This window comes from Leptonychotes weddellii, chromosome 5 (assembly GCF_054177405.1).
Source record: "Leptonychotes weddellii isolate Sample4059 chromosome 5, ASM5417740v2, whole genome shotgun sequence".
Lineage (NCBI taxonomy): Eukaryota > Metazoa > Chordata > Mammalia > Carnivora > Phocidae > Leptonychotes > Leptonychotes weddellii.
In genome coordinates, this window is record NC_138373.1 from 64,061,509 (window position 1) to 64,086,484 (window position 24,976).

A 24,976-nucleotide genomic window follows, 5' to 3' on the forward strand; every position below is an offset into this window, starting at 1 on the left:
ATCCATACCAATTATCCTCTAGATATACTGGCAAGTATAGAGAATTAGACGTTAGAAATCTCATATTCAAGTCTGTGCTCCTTCGGTTACTACCTGCATGATGTGAATATCAATTTCCTCCTTTGTTAAATAAAGACAATTATGTCTGCCCCACCAATCTGACAGGCTTGTTTGAGGTACCAAATAATATAAAAAATATAAAACACCCTTGCAAACTATGAAGGCTTCCAGAAACACCATCATTTTATTTATCTTTAGTGCCTAGAACATAGGTAGCCTAACACATTTCTTAGTAGTGACTACAAATGTAATGAATGAGATCGTTTGCTGTTGGTCTAAAAGAACCTCACCGTTCTTGCATCAACATTCAGCTTAATATAAAAACTGAATTAAGCATTAAGAACAAGTTGAGTCGGGCGCCTGGGTGGCTCAGTTGGTTAAGCAACTGCCTTCGGCTCAGGTCATGATCCTGGAGTCCCGGGATCGAGTCCCGCATCGGGCTCCCTGCTCAGCAGGGAGTCTGCTTCTCCCCCTGACCCTCCCCACTCTCATGCTCTATCTCATTCTCTCTCTCAAATAAGTAAATAAAATCTTTAAAAAAAAAAAAAGAACAAGTTGAGTCACTGTTAATAAAATCCAAGCTTTTCTAAAGAGCATATGCCCACGTAATGAGGGTAGCCATCCCTTAGACCCAGAAGACGGCTAGAGGGCAGCACAGAGTTGGAAAAAACTGTGAATCTCCACACACATTTTGGTTAATACCTTCACATATTAACTTCCCTTTCTGGAGAAAGAATCTCTGGTTCCTACAATATCCACCCAGTCCTCAAGGTCTCCTGCAAGGCCCTGGGGCACTACCTTGCCATTTGGACCCAGAGACACCCAGGCCTCAACCTTACCCCCTTTCTTTACCCTGAGAAAGGACATGTGTGGTGTTTCCTGTGGTAAAAGACTGAGGCAGTTCAGAAGTCTGCCAGTGAACATGTTCCAATGTACCACCCAGCCTTGGTCCCTGGCAGACATTGGTAGAGTTGGTGAGACTGCCATCCATGGCTTTGCCCCATGTATCTGTGGCCAAGGGTTTCTAGAGACCCCTTTAACCTCCCAAATTCTAAGAAGCTGAAGTATTTTAATATTTGGGATTTTTTTCTTGGTGCCAGAGTTTATATACAGAATGCCGGGGTGCACAGTGTTTTTTATATATAAGTAATATATACAGTATGTATATATTTAAAAAAAAAAAAAAGGTTGCTGTCATGTAGGAATGCAGGACACCGGGATTCAGATTATTCTAGAGAAACCACTAATTTGTATTTTCATATAAAATTGCTAATTCACAAATACAGACAACCCAATTAAAAAACTTAAAAAGTTTTTAAAAAATTAAAAAGTATTTCTAGCTATCAAGTCATTAAACTTGCCATTCACTCTCTACCTGGAACATTCTTCCCCCAGATATGACTTGCTCCCTCGCTTTGGTCCAGTCTCTGTTCAAATATCACCATCTTCCTCAGAGAGGCCTTCCATGATCATCTCACCTAAGAGAGCTACTTACATACATATTCCAACCATTCTCCATGCCCTTACCCTGCTCTATTTTTCCCTACAGAGTCTATCACTACCTGCTAGTAGAAGCAGTGGCATTAGGTTTTTTTAAATACCTGTTTATTGTCTGTTTCCCTTAACAGAATGAAGGGAAAGTGGTTTTGTGTACAACTGTATTCCCAAAGCCTCGAATAGTACCTGAAATATACATGAGTGCTCAATAAGTATTGTTAAATGAAAGGTTCTCAGATTGCTGACTGACACATACAGATGAACTTGGAAATGTAAACAATATATGTGAAAGTAGTCACACTGGCATTCTCTTTCATTTATATGAGCATAAATCTGTTCTCACTTTTCAACAAGTTTATCAATTTTAGGACATTTACCAATGTTCACTGATACAATTATCGATACAATATCACTATCAATACAAGAGTATTTATCAATGCCACTAAAAGGATACGAGAAGCGATCGTTCCATGTTGCTCTTTCGACGTATTCCAACATGACAACAGCTTTGATTGTCGTTAAAAGTTTGTTCCATGTTTCATCAAAATCTACTACTCTTGGTTTCAAAGACATTGTGCAAGTTTAGTGTTGAAATCTGTTAATTAAAAACAATAGTAATGTTAGCATGAATTCTACAAACAAGTTACTTGTTTTTAAAGCATCACATAATTCAACAGCACAATAGACAAAAGGGGTGAGAACAGAACCTGGCACATAGTAAAAACACAATTAACACTGGCCACTATCTTTTCATGACTATCCAGACAAGGAATTACATAGAATATTTACATTCATTACAAACTCTAGGAAATGGAAAGCTTTTACTACAAGTTATTTATGATCAAGTGTGTTGTTTCAAGGATTCAGAAGGCTCAATGTGTTGAGGGAAAAAAAAGGTGGGGCGCCATTAGCCAAAAAGCCAACTCCCATCATGAGAAATATGCAAGAGACACTCAATAAAAACGTTTTGGCTCCAAATCCTTGTATGTACTCTTTAAACTGGGGAATGAGGGTAGTATGTGGGTGAATATGAGAAGACACAAGAAAGTAAAAGGGTTTATCTTCCCAGAGCCTTAGTTTAGGTAAAAGATTAGGGAGGAAATTTACATTTCTATCAAAACAAATGAAGTGTAAAGTAGAATGCAAAATCCCCGTGAACCTAAAAAGATAAAAAAATTTATAGATTTCGAAGACTATCAGGGTTGCAGCAGAGAGCTGAGGCTCCATCTTAGATTCTCAGAGTATCCAATTCTACTCCACTAATGAAAGCATGGCTCTAGCATGAAACCTCTGGTTCCGGTGACCTTAACCAGCCTAAAAGTGAGCTAAAAGATTTCTTTTGTCTAGCAGACAAGCTATATTCTAGAAGTTAGCTGGTTTCTGAAACAAAAGGATCCTAAGGGTAGAGAAACTTGGCTCAAGTGCTAGATTCCAAATGCTTCTCAATATCACATCAGAAAAACAGATTAAAAGAGAACTCTTAGGGCGCCTGGGTGGCTCAGTTGGTTAAGCGACTGCCTTCGGCTCAGGTCATGATCCTGGAGTCCCTGGATCGAGTCCCGCATCGGGCTCCCTGCTCGGCAGGGAGTCTGCTTCTCCCTCTGACCCTAACCCCTCTCATGTGCTCTCTCTCTCTCTCATTCTCTCTCTCTCAAATAAATAAATAAAATCTAAAAAAAAAAGAGAACTCTTAAAGTTAACTTTAACTGAAGAAGAACTGAACTTTTCTGACACATGTTTTAACATCCTCCCCAAAGTTTTCCATAATTACTAGACAAGGCCTGCAGCTAGCCTGCAGACAAGGCCAAATAAGGAGGAAATCCTTTCTCTTGTCTCTCCTACTGTGTAGGAAATAGGAGGGTAGGAAAACAATGGGGAGAAGGGGAAGAAGCATAAAGAAAAAAAGGAGACACGGAGAGGAAAGTGGCTACACACCCCCAGCCCACCAACTGGAGGTGGATCTAAGCCCTTCTTACATTTCTGTCCTGAGAAGAAAAGAACTCAAGGAGTCCAAGGAAGAAATTTCAAGAAAGAGAAAGAAAAGGAATCAGAGAGAAGCCAGACAAAATCCAAGAGGATGTGCCACACTGAATCAACAACAGTCTTTCCTTAACATACCAGAGACTAACCACCAAGCTTTATTTAAATTTCCAGTACTAACTAGAATGGATGAGCAGTAATCTGAGAGTAAGAGTGAGTGAGTGTCAGCGTATGTGTCTGTGTGTCGTGTATGCACATTGTGAGTAGGGGTAGGGGAGAAACAGGAAGGGAGGGAGGACCTAAAGCTCTAGCTCTACAAAGGGAATTAACCTTAACTCCTTCTCACCCTTATTTACCATATCCTATCGAACTGTGTTCCTGAATATTTCCTAAATTCATCCATTCCTATAATATTTATATAGTACTTACTATGAGCCAAGCACTATTCTAAGTGCTTTATATAAACTAATTTAATTCTCAGAACTATCTGATTAGGTAGGTCCAACTATTCTCTCCATTTTCCAGATAAGAAAACTGAGTCATAGGGTGATTAAGAAACCTGCTTAAGGTCACAGCACTATTTTAATGGTGGCCTCAGAAGGATTCAGACCTGTGCCGGATCCCATGCTCTTAACTGCTATATGCAACTATACTGCCTTACTAGCATCTTCGGTGAATCTTAAATACTTGCCAGGCACCATTCTAGCCTCTGAGGATACAGTGGTCAATAAATAAAATTTGTGACCTTCAAGGTTAGAATCTCAGAACAGGCAAAGACAAAGACAAAAATAACCTACCTACCAAAAAGTTGACCATGTCACTCTTGTACTTAAAGCCATTTGGTATTTTCCACTACAGATAGCACAAAGCTTAAGCTCACTGACAACCTGGCACACTAAGCTTCTATGATTTGACCTTATTAGTATAAGCATCTCTCCAGCTTCCTCTTCTCATGGGACTCCCTTCCTTGACATCATAATCCAGTAACTTCTCTCTGCTTAGAGGTCATTGAACTCAACAGGCTGTTACATACACCCAGCCTTTACTCTTTTTGGTTTCTTTACCTAAAATTCTTCTCTTTTTCTTCCTCCCTCTTTCTACCCATTCACCTCTTAACTGATATTATAGCCTTGGTCTAGTATATCTGTCTTTAAAAAACTTTCCTGGGCCCAGTTAAACCAGGTGAGGTACCCTATTTTATGTAGCACATGAGAAAATGCTGTACTTACCACTGTGAGAGCATTAACTAACCTGAACTGTAATTATCTAAGTGTTTCTTGAAGATAAGGTCTATTTTGTTACTGTATACCAAAAGTTGTCAATGTTCCCTTCACAACAGTTTATTCCCCTTATAAAAATGGCATTATGCCCACTGCTTGTAAATTATTTTAATGGCTACATAGATTGCCTTTTACCTTTATTCAAGTTTTGACAGAATTAGAGTGACACTGACTTCTTTGCTGAGACCAACAGGTTTATGGTAGAGTGGGTACATATGCAGTGATAATCCATTTTTAGATGGATGGAAAATATGGAAGTTAAGGTGAGAAAAATACTAGCTTAGTGAAACATACTAGAAATTAATGAACCAATAGCTGAAAGTATGCTGAAATTGTCTCCTAAATTCTCTGCCTGCACAATAGAAAGCCCATATAACTAAAAATCTAAGTTCCTTCATCTTATTTAAATTGTTTACATGGTAATTTATTCATGAGGAATTTATATAAGAATGATACAGAGCAAATAAAGAAACAGGACCATGATCACTGCACTATTCTTCTACATCACCCAAGCTGTCTGGTAATTCGTAAAAATAAATGAGTTTTCTTCATCCCTGTGCTTTACTAAAGACTATACCATGGTCCTATGCCTGACATCCTGCCAAGACCATTTCCATCCCCACTTAGATTATGTCCCACTGAGTATCTGCAAAGTTCTCACATTACCGCCTTAGCTTTTTTCTGGGTTCCACCCAGGCAATGTTAGAGGTTTTGTTTTCTTTTGTTTTTAAAGATTTTGTTTATCTATTTGAGAGAGAGAAAGAAAACACAAGATGGTGAGCAGCAGGGAGAAAGAGGCAGGCTCCCTACTGAGCAAGGAGTCTGATGTGGGACTTGATCCCAGGACTCTGGGATCATGACCTGAGCCGAAGGCAGACGCTTAACAGACTGAGCCACCCAGGCACCCCAATGTTAGGGTTTTTAACACTTAGGCAGTACACAGGTACTATGCCTAAGGCCCGTGAGTGTTACGAACCCTAAAAACAAATCACAGGCTCTAAATACAAAAAAAAAAAAAAAATCATGTGTCATTACATTTCCAAATAACATTATGTCAACATTAATTATAGTATCTATAAAATTTTCACTACATTTGAAAACAATTTATAGACTAGATTTTCTCAGAGAACCTTTTCTAAATATGTATGATTATCAACAGTAAATTAAATAATTACAAAAGTGATTTACATAAACATAGAGTTATCATATGACCCAGAAAATCCACTCCTACATATATACCCAAGAGAAAACATGGCCACACAAAAATCTGTACACAAATGTTCATAGCAACATTATTCAAAAAGGCCAAAAAGCAGATATTAACTCAAATGTCTATCAACAGATAAATAGATACATAAAATGCAGTCTATCCATACAATGGATTATTATTCCACAATGTAAGAGAATGAAGTACTATAGATGTTACAAAATGGATGAACCTCAAAAACATACTAAGTGAATGAAGTTGCTCAAAAAAAAAAAAGTAGTCTGAATGCATTCTATGCTATACATATTATATATTCAAGCATTACTAACCTTCAACCTACAGGTCAGCAAAATCCAGACTGTAGGAAACTAACTGGATAACCAGTTGGAAAGTCTTTATTTTAAATTTATCAAGAGCCACACTGGAAGCTGGAAGGTAATATAAAGCTAGCCTTCAAAATTCTCAGGGAAAATGGCTAACCACTTAGAATTCTCTATCAAGAGTGGTATCAATTTACTTCCCACACAGCGTTTTTTCACAGGAAAATAGAAGATATATTCTATCAGGAGGGAATGAAACAAACCAAGAAAGACTTGGGATCCCAGAAACAGAGGGATCTAACAAAGGAGGAATGGGAATTTCTCAGAATAGCAACTATACAGAGTTTAAAAACAACCTGTCCAGAGAGACACATAAGAATAAAGGGCTCCAGGAGAGCTATCCCCAAGAAAAGGGGAAAGAGGAACTAATAGATTGTCTCAGGTGTCAACAAACTTTTCTTGTAAAGGAATCGATAAATACTTGAGGCTTTGAGAGCCATTTAGTCTCTGTTACAACTAACTCAATTCTGCATTGCAGCACAAAAGCAGCCACAGACAAGAAGCAAATGAATGAGCATGGCTGTGTTCCAATAAAACTTTACTTACAAAAAACAGGGAGAGGGAAGGATTTGGCCCCTGGGCCATATTTTGCCTCCATCCCTTCCTTCCACACCCCTGCCCACTTTGCATAACATATTTGGACACTGCAAGGAGTTAGCGGCTCTGGTGGAGAATAAGGGGATAATTTAGGTAGATCACATTAAAAACTAAGCAAAAGATTAAGCAAATATTTCCTAGTTATGACACAAAAAGCCTGAATCATAAAAGAAAAAACTGATAAAAAACTGGACTTCATCAATATTAACAACTTCTGCTCTTGGAATAATGCTGGCAAGAAAATGATAAATATATAGCAAAGATAGTGGATTATTGCTTATAAAGGTAGTTATAAAGGTTAAAAAACAAAAGTAGTAAAAATAACTATAACTGTAATAATTAGTTAAGCAATACACAAAATAAAAGGATGTAAAACATGACTTCAAAAACATAAAATGTGGGGGAGAGTAAAAATGAAGATAGAGCTTTAGAATGCGCTCAACCTTAAGTTGTTATCAACTTAAACAGTTACAAATATAAGTTGTTATATGTAAGCCTCATGGTAACCATAAAGCAAAACAAAAGATACACAAAAGATAAAGATACACAAAGATAAAGGAATTTAAGCACACCAGTAAATAAAGTCATCAAACCACAAAGGGAGAGAGCAAGGAAAGAAAGGAACAAAGAGGAACTACAAAACAGCCAGAATACAATTAACAAAAAAATGGCAGCAAGTGCATATCTATCAATTACTTTAAATGTAAATGGACACAACTCTACAACCAAAAGACAAAGAGTGACAAAATGGATTTAAAAACAAGACTCATCTATATGCTGCCTATAAGAGACTCACTTCAGATGTAAGGATACACACAAACTGAAGGTGAAGGGATGGAGGATACTCCTTGTAAATGGAAACAAAAAGAAAGCTGGGATAGTTATATTAGACAAAATCAATAAGGAAACATCAACCTTAAACATGTTAGACCAGATAGACTTAATAGATATATATAGAACATTTCATCCAAAAGCAACAGAATACATTCTTCTCAAGTGCACATGGAACATTCTCCAGGAGAGATCATATATTAGGCCAAAAAATAAATCTTAATTAATTTAAGAAGACTGAAATCCTATCAAGCATTATCTCTGACCACAATGGCATAAAACTAGAAATCAGTAACAAGAAGAAAACTGGAAAATTCACAAATACATGGAGATTTAACAACATGCTACTGAACAACCAAAGAGTCAAAGAAGAAATCAAAAGAGAAATAAAAAAAGACTGAAAGGGGTGGAAAATGAAAAATACAACATACCAAAACCTGTGGGATGCAGCAAAAGCAATTCTAAGATGGAAATCTGTAGCAATAAATGCCTACAAGAGACAAGAAAAATCTCAAATACTAGCTTCACACCTCAAGCAACTGGGGAGAAAAGAGCAAAGGAAGCCCAAAGTTAGCAGAAGGAAGGAAATAGCAAAGATCAGAATGGAAATAAGTGAAATAAAGACTAAAAAGATAATAGAAAAGATCAATGAAACTAAGAGCCGGTTCTTGGAAAAAATAAACTAAATTGACAAACCTTTAGCTAGACTCACCAAGAAGAAAAAGAGAACTCAAATAAAATCAGAAATGAAAGAGAAGACATTACAACTGATACAATGGAAATATAAAGTATCGCTAAGAAATGACTATGGACAAATAATATGCAAACAAATTAGACAATGTATAAAAAAACGGGTAAATTCCTAGAAACATACAACTTACCAAAACTGAATTATGAAGAAATAGAAAATCTAACCAGACTGATTACTAGTAAGGAGGTTGCATCAGTAATCAAAAACCTCCCAGCAAACAAATGTCCAGGATCAAATGGCTTCACTAGTAAATTCTACTAACCATTCAAATAATTAATACCAATTGTTCTCAAACTCTTTCAAAAATATAGAAGAGGAAGGAACCCTTCCAAACTTGTTTTACATGGCCAGTATTACCCTGATACCAAAATGAGACAAGGATGCCACAAGAACAGAAAATTATAGGCTGATATCCCTCATGAACATAGATGCAAAAATCCTCAACAAAATATTAACAAACCAAATTCAACAATACATGAAAAGGATTATATACCAAGATCAAGTGGGATTTATTCAACATCCTGAACTCAATCAATGTGATAGACCACATTAACAAAATCAAGGATAGGGACGCCTGGGTGGCTCAGTTGGTTCAGCGTCTGCCTTCAGCTCAGGTCCTGATCCCAGGGTCCTGGGATCAAGTCCCACATCAGGCTCCCTGCTCAGCAGGGAGTCTGCTTCTCCCTCTGCCCCTCCCCCCCATGCTCACTCTCTCGCCCTCTCTCGAGCTCTCTTTCTCTCTCGGAAAAATAAATAAATATTTAAGAAATCAAGGATAAAAATCATATGATCATCTAAATAGATGCAGAAAAAGCATTTGACAAAATTTAACATCCATTTATGAAAAAAAACTCTCAATAAAGTGGGCTTAAAAGGAATGTACCTCAACACAATAAAACCCATATATTACAAGCCCATGGCTAACATTGTAATCAATAGTGAAAAGCTAAAAGCTTTAAGACAAGATATCTACTCTCACTACTTTTACTCAACATACTATTGAAAATCCTAACTACAGCAATTAGATAAGAAAAATAAATAAAAAGCATCCAAATTAGAAAAGAAGTAAAACTGTCACTTTTTGCAGATAACAATATTATATATAGAAAATCCTAAAGGCTCCACCAAAAAACTTTTAGAAATAATAAACTAATTCAGTAGTGTTGAAGGACACAAAATCAGTACACAAAAATCTGTTGTATTTCTATACACTAATAACTAACTACCAGAAATAGAAATTAAGAAAATAATCCCATTTACAACTGCATCAAAAAGAATACCTAGGAATAAATAACCATAGAAATGGAAGATGTGTACACTTAAAACTATAAGACACTGATTGAAGAAAACACAAATGAAAAGATATTCCATGTTAAAATGTCCATACTACCTAACACACCCTACTGAGTCAATGCAATCCCTATCAAAATTCCAGTAGCATTTTTTTTTCCATAGATAGGAAAAACAATGATAAAATCTGTATGGAACAAAATACATACATACAGAGAACAGACTGGTGGCTGCTAGAAGTGGGGAGTAAAGGGTGAGCAAATGGGTGAAGGGGGTCAAAAGGTACAATCTTCCAGTTATAAAATAAGTCCTGGGGATGTGATGTACAGCATAATGATCAGAGTTAATAATACCATATATTACATACTTGAAAGTTGCTAAGAGAGTAAATCTTAAAAGTTCTCATCACAAGAAAAAATTTTTTTCTAACTATGTAACAGATGTTAACTATACACACTGTGGTAATCATTTGGCAATATATACAAATACTGAAATCATTATGTTGTAAACCTGAAACTAATATGTTATATGGAATTATACCTCAACAGAAAAAAAAAATGAACGAAAAGAAAATGAAAAGCTGCAGCCTGGGAGCAAATATTTGTGAGATATAGATCTGATACAGGACAGATACACAACACACACACACACACACACAGGATTAGTACCCAGAACTCTCAAAGAACTCTATCTGTAAAGAACCCTCAAAGCTCAGTAATAAGAAAACACAATCCAATTAAAAACTAGCCAAAAGACCCAAAGAGTTCAGAAATATTGATAGCAAATGAGTACATAAAAGATGTTCAACATCATTAGTCATTAGAAAAATGCATATTAAAGATACCACTGCACACCTACTGGAATGGGTCAAAAATCTGACAGAATCAAATGCTGATGAGGATGTGGAGCAACAAAAACTCTCATTTGTGCAAGTGGAAATTTAAAATGAAATAATGACTTAGGCAGTTTCTCTTAAATATACACCTTTCATTTAACCCAGCAATCCCCCTTTTGAGTATTTATACAGTAGAAATAAAGATACAGATTTACAAAAAAACCTAAACACAAATTTTCACAACACCTTAATTCATAACTGCCCAAAACTGGAAACAACCCAAATGTCCATCAACTGATGAATGGAAAAACAAAATATGGTGTGTCCATGCTGTGGTATACTATTCAGCAATAAAATGGGATAAATTACTGATATGTGGACAACAATAGATGATTCTCAAAAGCATTAGCTAAGTGAAAGGAAAGACTCATTTGACTAAATACTGTATGATTCAATTTACATTACATTCTGGGAAAGGCAAAAATACATGGACATACATCAGATCAATGGTTGTCAGAGGCTCAGAAAGACTACAAAAGAGCAACAGGAAACTTTTGGGGTGATATTAATTGTGGTGGTACTTACAGGACCATATAAATTTGTCAAAATTCAAAGAACATATTTTTCTATGTCTAAATTATATTTCCATAAACCTGACCCCTCAAACTCAAGATGTCCATCCTTCTGCAGTATTCCACATTTCAGTAAAGGATATCATCCAGAGTTCCTCAAGCCAGAAATTTTATTAGTCATTCTTGATTTCTCTCTTACTCTCCTCTACAAATCAATCCAATCAATAAGTCCTGTCAACTCGATCTTCTAACCATTTCTTGAATTCATCCGCTTCTTCCCATTCCCACTGACATCACCCTAATCCAAACCACCACCTCTTACCTGATCACTGCCATAGCTTCCTAAGTGACCTGCCTGTATCCTCCTTTGACTCCTTGATACATGTCACATACCATAACCAATGTAAACTTGCCAAAATGCAAATCTGATTATTTCATACACTCTGCTTAAAATTCTTCAAAGACTCTAACTTAAAATCTTTAGTATGTATCATGTATTTTGTTTAACAAAAAAAAAGTTTTCTGTTGTCTAATTTATCACTCTGACATCTTTCCCATAAAAGTTGGTAAATATTTTAATAATATTCTGATGACAAAGATTTTAAAACAAGTTATCAGTTTTAAGAGAATAGCTAAGTAACCTACGGTAAAGATGAGAATAAAAAAGTAATCAGGAAAATCAAACTGATGAGTTATCTAGATTTCTGATAGAAATGTTTTAAAATCTCTTTTAGGTTTTCTCCTCACTACACATACTTCATTCCTCAGAACACTAAAAGCTAAAAAAAAAAAAAGAACACTAAAAGCTAACCTGTCACTAAGAATCTTAACTTTCCAGTGAGTTTTAGGTTTCTGAGGCTGAAAGAGAGCTCCAAATGAACATGCTACTACCTAAAGTATGATGTGTTAACATAGCCTGACAAAATTGTTTTAAAAACAAATTTATGAATAATAGCAGAAATAAAAAACGTAACTTTGCCAAGGTCAGATGGATCTTAATTTGAAGCAGTATTGTTCTTCATTTGGACATTTTTTTTTTTTTAAGATTTTATTTATTTATTTGACAGAGAGAGCACAAGTAGGCAGAGCAACAGGCAGAGGGAGAGGGAGAAGGCTTCCCGCTGAGCAGAAAGCCCGATGCGGGGCTCCATCCCAGGACCCTGGGATCATGACCTGAGCCGAACAGATGCTTAACCAACTGAGCCACCCAGGCACCCATGAACATTTTTCATATAAAGAACTGTTTTGGATAATTACATTTCAACAGGTAAAGAAGTAACAGAACCTCAAAATATTCCATTTTAGATACACAATTGATATATATATTGGATAAATATTTGAAGTATAAACTATTTTTGGAAAATGTATAACCACATTTAACATCTTGATGAAGGTGACTATAGCTTAACTACTGATAAATGCTTTAGTGTGCCACTTTTTTTTTTTTTAAGATTTTATTTATTTATTTGACAGAGAGAGACACAGCGAGAGAAGGAACACAAGCGGCAGGGGTAGGAGAGGGAGAAGCAGGCTTCATGCCGAGCAAGGAGCCCAATGCGCGGCTTGATCCCAGGACCCTGGGATCATGACCTGAGCCGAAGGCAGATGCTTAACAACTGAGCCACCCCCCAGTATGCCACATTTTTTGACTTCCAAAAGTATGATTTATGAATAATCTAAAAGGCTAAACACATAATACTGTGATTCTCTTTTATAAGATGTATTTGAGAGAGAGTCCATACACACATGTGCATACACACGTGGGGGAAAGGGGCAAAGGGAGAGGTAGAGAGAGTCTCAAGCAGACTCTGCACTGAGAGCGGAGCCCCATGCAGGGCTTGATCTCATGACCTTGAGATCATACCTGAGTGAAAAGCAAGAGTTGGAGGCTTAACCAACTGTGCCACCCAGGTGCCCCGTGACTCTCTTTTTAGTAAAAAAACAAAACAAAACTACCAAATGATGACTTCTTATTTCAGTATCGACCACTACTGACAAAAATTGGCCATTCCAAGAATTACCAGTAATATAATACTGGGGCCTAAATTAATTTCAGATAGTCAATGTACCATATTTAGTTTTTCAAATGACATTTAATGGGCTTAGAGCAGGTTATATTCTAATTAATATCATTATAATTAATATAATTTGAAAGAAAATACTTAAGGCCCAATACAGAACATTATTAACTTTGCAGTATTTTCCATTTCCATAGGAAATGCTACCTCTACTATACAGACTAAAAATGCTGTCATTTCATATAAAAATAAGCTACAAGATTGCATCTAAACAATTTCATCTTACTGTATTCAAATGAGTGAGCCAATAGATAGAGCCAAAAGATATCTTTGTTATTTGATGAGGCATAGGGTACATGCTTTTTGTTGCAGTAAGATTTGATCCATGGAGCTCTAAGTACTCCACAAATGGCATTTCCATCATATGTTAAAAAAGGAAAAAAAAGACAAAGTAGGGGAAAAACGGTAAAGAGAAATACAGTAGTCTCTCATCAATCTCAGTTGGCAAAATGTACATTGCAGGAAGAAAACCCTTAAGTCTCAAAAAAAGGGAGGATAGTGGGGAGTAAGGAATGTATTTATGCTACAATAAGTAAGTTATAGAAGGCAAGTGCTTCCAAAATAAATCCACCTGACCAGAATTAAAGACCCTTCTCTCCTCAAAGAACTTGAGATTCTCCCCAAAGTCTCTACAGACTGTACTTTTTTTCTCAAGTTTTCACATCACTCTTATCAGCATGAAGTTTAATGTCCCTTTTACTAGCTGAGAATTCTCACTTTTTTCTTAATAATTTAGGCAAGGAATTTAAGACACCAACCAGCCTTAAAAAAAAAAAAGAAAACCATTCTCATATACCTATCTCAAATGAGTTAGAGAACCTGAATTTGTCTAACTCCCTCAAAGGTAGGCAAGCTCACACTGGCATGCATGCTAAACAAAGCTGTGACCAACCAGCCTTTTCACAAATAATTACAAGATCCAGAGCACAACTCCTAGACCGGATCTTCTACCGAAACATTAAAAAGGGTTACCCTAATCATCCTGTCTTTGCACTACCCAAAGAATTGCAATATTTGTTATCCTATTCTTTTGAGAGCTAAATTAAATCACATCTTTTTAAAAATCTTGGATTTAAATCTTTTCTCACAAATACAGGCTAAGATGCTAAGATTAATAGTAATTTGCTTTATCTGATTTGTTTGTTATGGGTTACCTAGCTTTTTTGGAGGAGGGAATCACATACTAATCAGTTTCTACTGGTTTATTATTAGCTATAATAAAATTCAGAGTCCTTGCTTCACCTTCCAATTCCTATCAACTTTATCACTATTTCTCAACTGGTCCTTTTTTCCATTCACATTAATATACTTGTGAGCTGCTAAATATATTAACTCCCACTTAAATCCTGGCACAGCTATAGAAGACACAGACATGGGAGAGTAAGAAAAGGTGATACAGCTATGGCGGATGAACATCAACTTTGCTGACCACCTCCTGTTTAAAATTCCAAAAACAGCATGGACAACACAACCTCTTACAATCCCATTCTTTCACTTAAGTGTCCCTTAAGGTAAAGAATAAAGACAATCCAGTGGCACCTGGGTGGCTCAGTCAGTTGAGCATACGACTCCTGATTTGGGCTTGGGTCGTGATCACAGGGTCGTGGGACTGAGCCCCATGTCGGGCTCTGTGCTCGGTGGGGAGTCTGCTTCTCTCTCTCCCTCTGCCCCCTCCCCCTGCTCGTGCTTGCTCTCTCTCTCTCTCTCAAATAAATATTAAAAAATAATAATAAAGACAATCCAACACAGCAAGTTATAAAAAGAAATGCAAAATAATGACACCAATTTTCCTACAGGAGGGACCCTAAGCAGGATGTATTTGCCCATTCCTTACAATCATAACAGCATCTAATTAGAGTTGTCAATAATAATAATAATAATAATGATAATAATAATGATGATGATGATGATAGCAAATCTTTATTGGCTGCATATATTCCAGAAACCATGCTAAATAAATTTTAAACATTATCTCATCAATTCTTCAGAATAACCCTAAAATGGCTATTATCATTCTCCCTGTTTTAAAAATGAAGAGACTGACACTTAGAAAATTTGGGTAAAATACATATATAACTATTAACTAGCAATCCCCGAATCTGAATCCAGATTCATCTGGCTTCAAGATGAAGCTCTTATCCACTGTCCTCTACTGCATTTATTATTTGCCACTGTAGAAACTAGAGTTGGCTCAGAGGAAGTGGATGGGATGATAGTTCAGCCTTCTAGAAGAAGGCAAGTCCCACCTAAAAAGCTGAATGTCTTAGCATGGTGGAGGAAGTTTCTGCCAGATGTCAAAACATAAGAAAGAGGGGCACCTGGGTGGCTCAGTCAGTAGAGCATGTGACTCTTGATCTCAGGTTGAGAGTTCAAGCCCCACACTGGGAGTAGAGTTTACTTAAAAAACAAAACAAACAAGCCATGAGAAAGAAAGAGAGAAAGGAAAGAAGGAAAATACTGGTCTCAAAAATGAAAAGGTGTGAATCAAGAAACTAATATTCTAAACTGGCCCTGTCAATGACAGTGTGATCCTAGGCTAGCTGCTATTTCACTTTCTCCATCTGCACAATGTAAAAACAGTATAAAAAGACAATATTTATAAATACATCTCAAGTTTGCTGGACAACGCTAAGTTTAGGTAGTATTATTTTTTACTCTTTTCTGTAATTTAAGTTTTCCATCCACGTTTTTGAATCTAATGAAGACTAAAACTATACCACTGCTGAAATCTTTATGCCTTTACCTTTCTCATACTTTATTCCCATATATCAATTTTTTTCCCATGTATCAATTTAAAAGGCTTTCTTTCACTCTATTTTTCTCATAAGCAGTTCATTTTAATGTTCACCTGTTTCAGATAGGAAAAAATACAATTCCTTTCATCATAATGCCACACAATTTCCTTAATCCTCAATTACCTTCTTTATAACTGATTTTAGCCCTCTAAAATTTAACTTCCAAGCTAGTCAAAGTTTGGAGGTAAGTGCCAACATAAAGCATCTACTGATAATCCACACAAAATACACTGTCCTTACTTATATGCAAAATTTAACTCAAAATGGAAGACCTAAACTTAAGATCTAAACATATAAAAATAGAAAACTCATACAAGGAAACACAGGGGAAAAGCTTTGACATCGGATTTAGGAATGATTTCTTGGATATGATAGCAAAAACACAAACAAAAGAAAATCAGATAACTGGTCTTCATCAAAATTTAACTTTCATGCATCAGAGGACACTATCAAGAGTGAGACAATCTACAGAATGAGAGAAAACATTTACATCTCATATGTCTGAAAAGAGATTAATACCCAGAGTATATAAAGAATACCTTAACAACAACAAATTTTTAAATGGGCAGAAATCCTGAATAGACATTTCCCCCAAAGATACACAAATGGCCAACAAGCACATGAAAAGATGCTCAACATCACAAGTCATTAGGGAAATGTAAATCCAAAATACAATGAGATACAACTTCACACCTGGTAAGATGTCTATTATCACAACAAGCAAAGATGCCAAAAATGAACAATGGTGAGGATGTGGAGAAACTGGAATCCTTGTGTAATGCTGGTGGGAAATGTAAAATGGCGCAGCCACCATGGAACATTTCAGCAGGCCCTCAAAAAACTAAATACAGAATTACCATATGAGAGCACCAATTGCTCTTCCAGGTATATACCCAAAGGAAATGAAAAGCAGAGAATGAGAAAGATACTTGGGTTAGAATGTTCACTGCAGCACTATTCACAATAGCCAAAAGGTGGACAGAACTCAAGTGCCCATTAACAGAAGAATGGATAAGCAAAATGCAATATATGTAAAAGGAATATTAATAATTCATAATAAAGGAGTAAATTCTGATACATGGTACAACATGGATGAATCCCCAAAACAGTATGTCAAATAAGATATACCAGACACAAAAGAACAAATACTGTATGATCTTCCTTTTATAAAGTACCAAAGGAGACAAATTTATAAAGACAAAAAGTAGACTATAGGTTACCAGGTGCTGGCAGGAGAGGCAATGGTGAGTTATTGCTCAATGGTTGCAGTTTCTATCTGGGATAATGAAAAAGTTTTGGAAATAGTGGTGATGGTTGTGAAGACACTGTGAGTACAATTACTGCTAGTGAACTGTACACTGAAAAATGGTTACAATGGGAAGTTTTGTTATGTATATTTTACCACAATAAAAAAAATACAGAAAAAGGTAGTGTCCTTCTAAGTGTTTAAAATCCAGATCATATGGACAACAAAGTTCTGATGCAAAAGAAAGTATCTGAATCTCAGTGCAAAGTGATCTCTAAAAAATTCTAAATGTAATTAAAATAATACTTAGAACTATGAAGACAAAATGTGATTACTTCTGGTTTATACAGACTTCTACGAAATAAAAGAAATATTTTGAGCGCTTAACATGTTTCTTAAGGTTCAGGACTATTTGGGGATCTTCTTGTTACATTCATTATTCTGGTAACTTCATACCAAAGTAAGCTCTATTTCTCACTATCAGAAAATAGTAATTATAAACAAAGGGGGATGGCTAGCATAAACTCTACAGTGCCTGGAATCAGAGTTATCAGTATGAACTCGTGGTTTAATAACACACATAGATAAAAAGATACAGAAATAAACATGGATGTTTGCATACATGTGGATTAATGTGTACACATACATTTATTTCTAGCTCTGTCTGCTGAGAGGGCCTAATAGGAGCAACGACACCTCAGTAGCAATAAGCACACATCACATCCAGAACTTGGTTTCTAAATATCATCTCCAATAGAAGGAACCAGAGCTCCTTGGACAAGTGACTCATTCCAGGGTCTCAGTGGAGAAATATAAGATAAACCTAGAAAATGTTATCACGCCAGAAAAAGAAGTACGTTCCTAAAGAAAAGACCATGGGGGCATGTTGAAAAGACAAAGAGCCAACCTGAAGACCATACCTGGAACAATCTGAGCAACAAAATAATGACAGCATTATATTACAAGCCATAGAATAAAACAAGTATCTATGACTCAATACTAATAAACACAAATGACTAAATAAATAAATAAGGGGCAGTTCTTCCCTACAGAAAAATTCCAATCAATAAATGTAAAAGGAAATGAGTAAAATAAAATCACCATCAGGCAAACACCACTATAATAACTGTTACAGGCAAGATCTACCAAAGAATACTGAAAACTGGGCAAAATTTGAGAACAGGATATCTGCACAGTTTCAAAGAATCTTCCCAAGATACCTTGTAATTACAAAGAGAAAAATGGTGACTTTACAAGTAGAGAAATTTGACAGACATGAGGCCCACCAAATAAGAATTAACACCATCTCAAATAGGATATACTGACATCCTGTACTCAACACTAGTAATGCTGAATGTAGGACTCAACATTACACTCAACGTTACTTCTATAGTATTTTTGCCAAAAATCCAAAACTTCAATAAATCAAGAAAACATCAGACAAACCCAAATTGAGAGACATTCTACAAAATAAATGACCACATGCTCATCACAAGTGTGAAGGTCATGAAAGAAGAGAAAAGACTATCACAGATCAGGTAAGATTAGGGAGACACAACAACTAAATGCAATGTGGGATTCCTGAAACAGAAAAAGGACGTTATTGGAAAAACTGGTGAAATTCAAATAAGGTCTGTAATTTAATTAACAGTATTGTACCAATGTTAACTTCTGGTTTTGATCACTGTGCTCTGGTTGCATAAGTTATTAACATTAGGGAAAGCTGGGTGAAAGGTACCTGGGTGAAGGTATATTTTTCAAAATTAAAAAAAATGTTTTTAAGTATCCTATTATACATTCTCTCCCTCAAGTGAGTTAAAACAAAGTTGAGAAATTCAAGAAGTATTTACACAGGGTAGGTAAATCCAACATTTCAATATTTGAAAAGCAACCTACGTTGAAACAAGACTTAAGTCACTAAGAGATACTTATGTATTTACAGGTGCTAGAGATGCTGCCTTCAAGAAACTTACAGCTGGTAAGAGAAACAAAAACGATAAATTGTCAACTTCGTTGATAAAAAAAATTCTGACACACACACAATCAGGTTATAATCCAATTATTAAATAACAAGAGTAACATCATTTATGATGTTAAAGTATGTAAGTGAAAATCATTTAGATAACTAAAATCTTCAAATAGAACATTAACACTTATACATTTACAGAATTTTAGTTTAACACACTCACTACACACACTTCAAATGGTAGTCTTATACATAATTAGTGTCTAATGCTTCAAAAAGTACTATTAAATATTTTCCATCAAAGATTATATTTCTCCAACCTAAAAACTAGTAGCTTAATCTCCAGCAAAAAAGAATACAAGAGAAGTAAAGATAACAAAAACGACCACAAAAATAAAACCAAACAAAACAATTCTTAAATCAGAACAATCTCAGGGGTGCCTGGGTGGCTCAGTCAGTTAAGCATCTGCCTTCGGCTCAGGTCATAATCCCAGGGTCCTGGGATCAAGCCCTGCATCGGGGTCCCTGCTGAGAGGGGAGCCTGCTTCTCCCTCTCCCTCTGTGCTCTCCTTCTCTCTGTCTCAAGTAAATAAATAAAATCTTTAAAAAAAAGAAAAATCTCAGGAAAAAACAGGTAGATAAAGCTACACAGCAAGTCACTGGCTAAAGACAGCTAACTGAAAATCAAAATGTCAAAACCAATATATAAAGCATTATAAATTCATTAAAAAATATTCCATCTTCCCTCCTCCAGGTAGATCAACAGGGTTCAACTGCACCCCAAAAGTTGCAGAAGATGCTAATGATCTTAACACTACTCACTGTCTCAAAACTTTTAAGGATCAAAAGACCTACATTGTTCTAGTATCTCCAATAAGCCTTCCCAAACACAAAGTAGTAACACAGGATGACTCTAAATATTCTTAAAGATAATAATACAAGGATTATGCTAACATCTGCAACATAATAGAAACATTACTGTTAAGATTCAAACCCAGGCAAAGAGCCAGATCACTCGGAATAGATATTTTGATCAACTGATTACTGAGCAAGGATTCAGTCATACATCTCAAGTATCAATAACTTGTTATAAATCTTGTAACATTCCAAATTTCTGCCTGTTTTTCCTAGACTTAACAATAACCAGTCAAAAGTCTTCATAACATTAAGATTCCAGGGCGGGTCCTGTCATCAATTTTCTTGAACTTAACTGACAGTATATACATGAAAACACTGCCTTCAATTATAATCAGACATTTTCCAGTTTATAAAGAGAACAGGCAGATAAGGTGGAACAAAAAAGAAACAGTGCAAACTTTTGTAAAAAGTCTCACAAAAAGTAACAACTCTTTAAACAACTCCACATCTGTAGGTCCAAAACTCAGAGAGCAGGGACCAACTTAGAAAATGCTGCAGTGGTTGTGATCCTGGGGTCCTGGGATCGAGCCCCGCATCGGGCTCCCTGCTCCGCGGGAAGCCTGCTTCTCCCTCTCCCACTCCCCCTGCTTGTGCTCCCTCTCTCACTATCCCTCTGTCAAATAAATAAATAAATAAATCTTAAAAAAAAAAAGAAAAAGAAAATGCTGCAGTATTCCAGGGCTTTTTCCACTTCTCTCTACATCTTTCCTTAGGTGGTCTCAACCTGTTTCATAACTTAAAACACCATTTCATACTCTAAAAAATACAAGGGGTCAAGGCAGGTGAAGTATGTTACCATTCTGGCAAAGTGGGGAGAAGAATATATACATATTTGCTTAAATGTGCATAAAATATATCTTTGGAAAAGTATGTAAGAAAACACGAACCCTGTTTAGCGCTACAAAAACTGGGCGTAACAGAAGACAAGAAATAGGGGAGATTTTCACTCTGTACCCCATCGAACATTTTAAATTTTGAATCATGTGAATGTAGTTTTTATTCAAAACATAAATAAACCAACAGATAAGTGCTGATGACACCCCACCTCCTTCTCTCCTCACTAGAATTTAAGTCCCATGAAGACAGAGATTTTTGTCTATTTTTTCACTACTATAGCCCCACTGCCAGGTCCACTGCTGGTGCTTGAAAAACATTTGTTGAATGAATGACTTCTTAACCTCCTCTCTAAACTCCAGATTGTATATCCAACTGCCTACTTCTCACCTCCACCTGAACATCTAACAGGTCCTACTAAACATGTCCTACCTATTCAACCTTTTCCCCATATAACATACTTCCCTCACCGCCTTCTCATCTCAATACATGGCATGACCATCCTCCAGGTGAAGTCCAAAACCCAGGAGTCACCCCTGTCTCAACCAACTGCACTTTCATGCAAGCCACAAGTTCAATCAATACTTTTAGCTCCAAAATACACCTCAAAAATCTTTAACTTGTCTCTAACACACCAGTCACTACTCTAATCTACCACGGCCTTCTAACTGGTCTCTCTGCTTCTTTTCTCCTTTTATCCAATCTCCCCTGCAGTCAGATTGTAAATCAGACCAGATCACTTCCAGTTTCACAAAAATTCCAAAAGATTTTCAATGTACTTTAAGAATAAAAGCCAAACTCTTTTGGACAATAAGACCTCACCAGATCTGGCCCTTGGCTATGACCTAACTTATCCCTCACAGGGTCCACAGGCACTGAGCTTCTGTCAGTTTACTGACCCCAAGCTTGACACGACCTCTGGGAACTTCCCTGTGCTATTCTCTCACGTAGGAATACTCTTCCCTCAGACTTCCAAAGGCTAAACTCTTCTGACTTTTCAGATATCAGGTCAAAGGTCACTTCAGACAGGTCTTTCCCAACCACAGCATCTGAAGTAGTCTTCTCTCAGTCACTACCACAACTTCCCACTTTATTTCCTTCATTGCACTTAATGATTCTCTGAAATTATTTTTATTTCTTATGTCTTATCCGTCTCTCCCTCTCCCACCAGAATTGAAGTTCCAAGAGGGCAGAAACTTCACATCTTGCTTATTGTTGTATCCTTAATGCCTGTAATAATACTTGACATACAAAGCAGGTACTTAATATTTAACTGATAAATAAGACAAAACTAACTTTAAAGAAGGTCCACAACATTTAATTTAATGACAAACTGGTGAGGATAAAAGACATGGATAAACCATCTTAACTTTCATAAACCACTGAAAATCACCAGAGGATGGAGTGAAGTAAGATTATTTCAGATGCATCTGAACATTCAAATACATAGGAAAGGTATGTTTCACACTCTATGTGCATGCACACTGTAGAAATGTTCCCCCAAATTATAAACAGCATCTGAAAAGAAAAAAGGGATAACTCAAAACACTGTGTCCATCGTAATTTCACCTCTGACTCTTTTGGAAGGGTCTTCCAAACACTGTATTTGGGTAAAACAGGCAAAGTATAACCAATTTGTCTGCCTTGGAAAGTAATGTGTGATTCTAAAGGGTAGGGTACAGCCTTTTGAGTGCTTTTAAATATCTATTAGGTAGTCGGCAGTCAATGAGAACAAAGTGATTATTTCCCAAATTTTACTTTGAATGTACATTTGGGACAGATCTAATTCGAAGATTTTTATATTGTCAAGTCAAAGCGCCTACAGTGTATGTTAATATCTTCAAATCTTATCTATTCTAGTTATCTAATCTAAAAATGTAAACTTACACAGTGCCACCCATCAACTGGTAATAGTAATCCCTGAGGGAAAGGGGATGATTTAACAGTAACAGTGTGCAATTCACAGATGTTTTATTTACATGCACGTATCTGTGGGGTTGTAGGGAATGGTCCAGACTCCCTAGTGTGTAAGTGCTCTGAGGAGTCTAAGGATCTTATTTCACCAGACCCTAAGCGTAGAGACAGGTCTGGAGTGCACGTAGGTTACTCCTCCCCATAGCTATCAATCTTCGCTGTCTGCGGAAACAAAAGTGAAAATACTCGTGGTAAGGATGTAAGAGATTGATGCCCCCCCCAACACACCCCCAAACACAGAGTTGTGTATCCGTGTGAGCTCGTAAACAAGCAGAAGAGTACACGCACTCTCACCTTCCCTCCTTCGGAAGAAAATGGGGCCGAGGGAGGGGCGGCCAAGGCCGGGTAGGGGAGGCCCGGGATCCAGTCCAGGGGGTGGCCGGGCTTAGGGGTCAGCGCTCCGGGGAGCCGGGGTCACTTACAGGACACCATCTTCCCTCGCCGCCCCCCTTCCATCCCTTTCCCTCCCCCCTCCTCGCCCCCAACTCCTTTCCTCCGCCCCATCCCCGCCACCCATTAACCGGGAAGGGAAGTTTCCCGGCGCCTGCAGCCCGGCTCCCCGACCCTCAGCGGGGTTACCTTCTGCAGAAGCGGGACTAGGGACAGGGGACAAGGGGAGGGGGAGGCAGCCCGAAGGAGTGAAGGACGAAGCCCCCGGCGAGGAAGGTGGGCGGCGGCGGCTGTCAGCTCGCGTTCCCCAGCTCACAGCGCTGCCATTACTGTGCGCCGAGGCCGCCTCCCCGGCCGGCCGCCGCCACCGGCCCAGGAGACACGGGGGGTGGGGAGCGAAGCCCGGGGAGCCCGCGCGCCGGACGCTCACCTGCCACCGCGGGAACACAGCAAAGCTCAAGGCTGCCGCCGCTCCCGGACGGGACAGGGGCGGCGGGGAGAGGGGAAAGGGGAGTAGGAGGAGCTGGTTACGGGATCCGTAAAACAACCGTCCTCCGGAGCGCCCGGCTTTCCCCCCACCACACACCCTTCGGGCTCCTTCTTCCGCTACCTCCAAATCCCCCCTCGGAAAGCAATGGTAGAGGCCGCGTTACGGCAAGCGCAGAGAGCCCGATTTAGTGCCATTGCGAAAGGCCACGGAAATCAGTATTCGAAGTGACTCCTTGCGGTATTCCCTGTTAATGAGACAATCACGGTTCGCTGAGCTCAAGCGACTCAGGACCCACCAAGTTTTGGCACTAGTAGTAACAATATGTCAGAAAGGTGTTTTCAACAAAAGTACTTTCCCTTTGAGTTGTTTCAGACCTATGTGAATATTCTGAGACCTACAATCTCCTTGCCAACAGTTCCATGGGCTTTTCAAATTGTCAAAAATGTATTAGCAAAAAACTATGTTCCCCTCTGACATACTCCTTTTCTAGTGGGTTTTTGTCTATAGATAAATTCTGAGACATAAATGTATTTTAAATAAAGGAACTTCTCTTCACAGTCTTCATCACTGAGTCCCCACCTCCCCAAAGCCCCCACGACATCAACCTAAAAGGTGTTAATTCTTAACCGGTAATGTTGACAAAAATGTAGGTTCACCCGTCACCTCCTCCTATACACAGAACCGCAGGGAACAAAAGCCTGGCTTTATTCTTTATTTGCCTTTCATATCCACAAGATCTTAGAGTCTTGTTCTTCAAACTTTTCCCCTTCTAACCCTCTTTCTTAAAACTATTTGTACCAATCCTTTAAGGCCATTAAAAATCCTGTTTGCTTGCTTGTCCACGATTACAACTCTCTGATATTCTCAAATAAACCCATCTTTTGCTGGTAAAATAACTGGCAGTTTGATTTGTAAAGTTAATAGCTTAAAGACTTTAGTGCTATTAATAAGTGGGACTTTTTGATAATGATGAGATGTGTCAATGTATGAGAGATCTACATGACA

At 37.5% G+C, this 24,976-nt stretch overlaps 1 protein-coding gene across 5 annotated transcripts in view; it reads right to left on the reverse strand.

Annotated features, from left to right (window-relative positions):
• The window catches only part of CUL2 (cullin 2), a 101,000-nt gene extending 76,906 nt beyond the window's left edge, over positions 1-24,094 (reverse strand). Inside the window, exons 1-3 of one of the 5 annotated variants that reach the window (XM_081820870.1) lie at positions 23,671-23,852; positions 23,097-23,253; positions 2,012-2,152 (exon numbers count right to left, since the gene is read on the reverse strand). In XM_081820870.1, coding sequence (XP_081676996.1) covers positions 2,012-2,130 — 119 coding nt within the window. In that variant the 5' untranslated portion in view covers positions 2,131-2,152; positions 23,097-23,253; positions 23,671-23,852. Of the gene's footprint in view, positions 1-2,011; positions 2,153-23,004; positions 23,254-23,385; positions 23,624-23,670; positions 23,853-23,911 lie in introns of those variants that run through there. The other 4 variants (XM_081820869.1, XM_081820867.1, XM_081820866.1 and 1 more) reach the window with 4 other exon arrangements.
• Between the last annotated feature and the right edge of the window lie 882 nt (positions 24,095-24,976).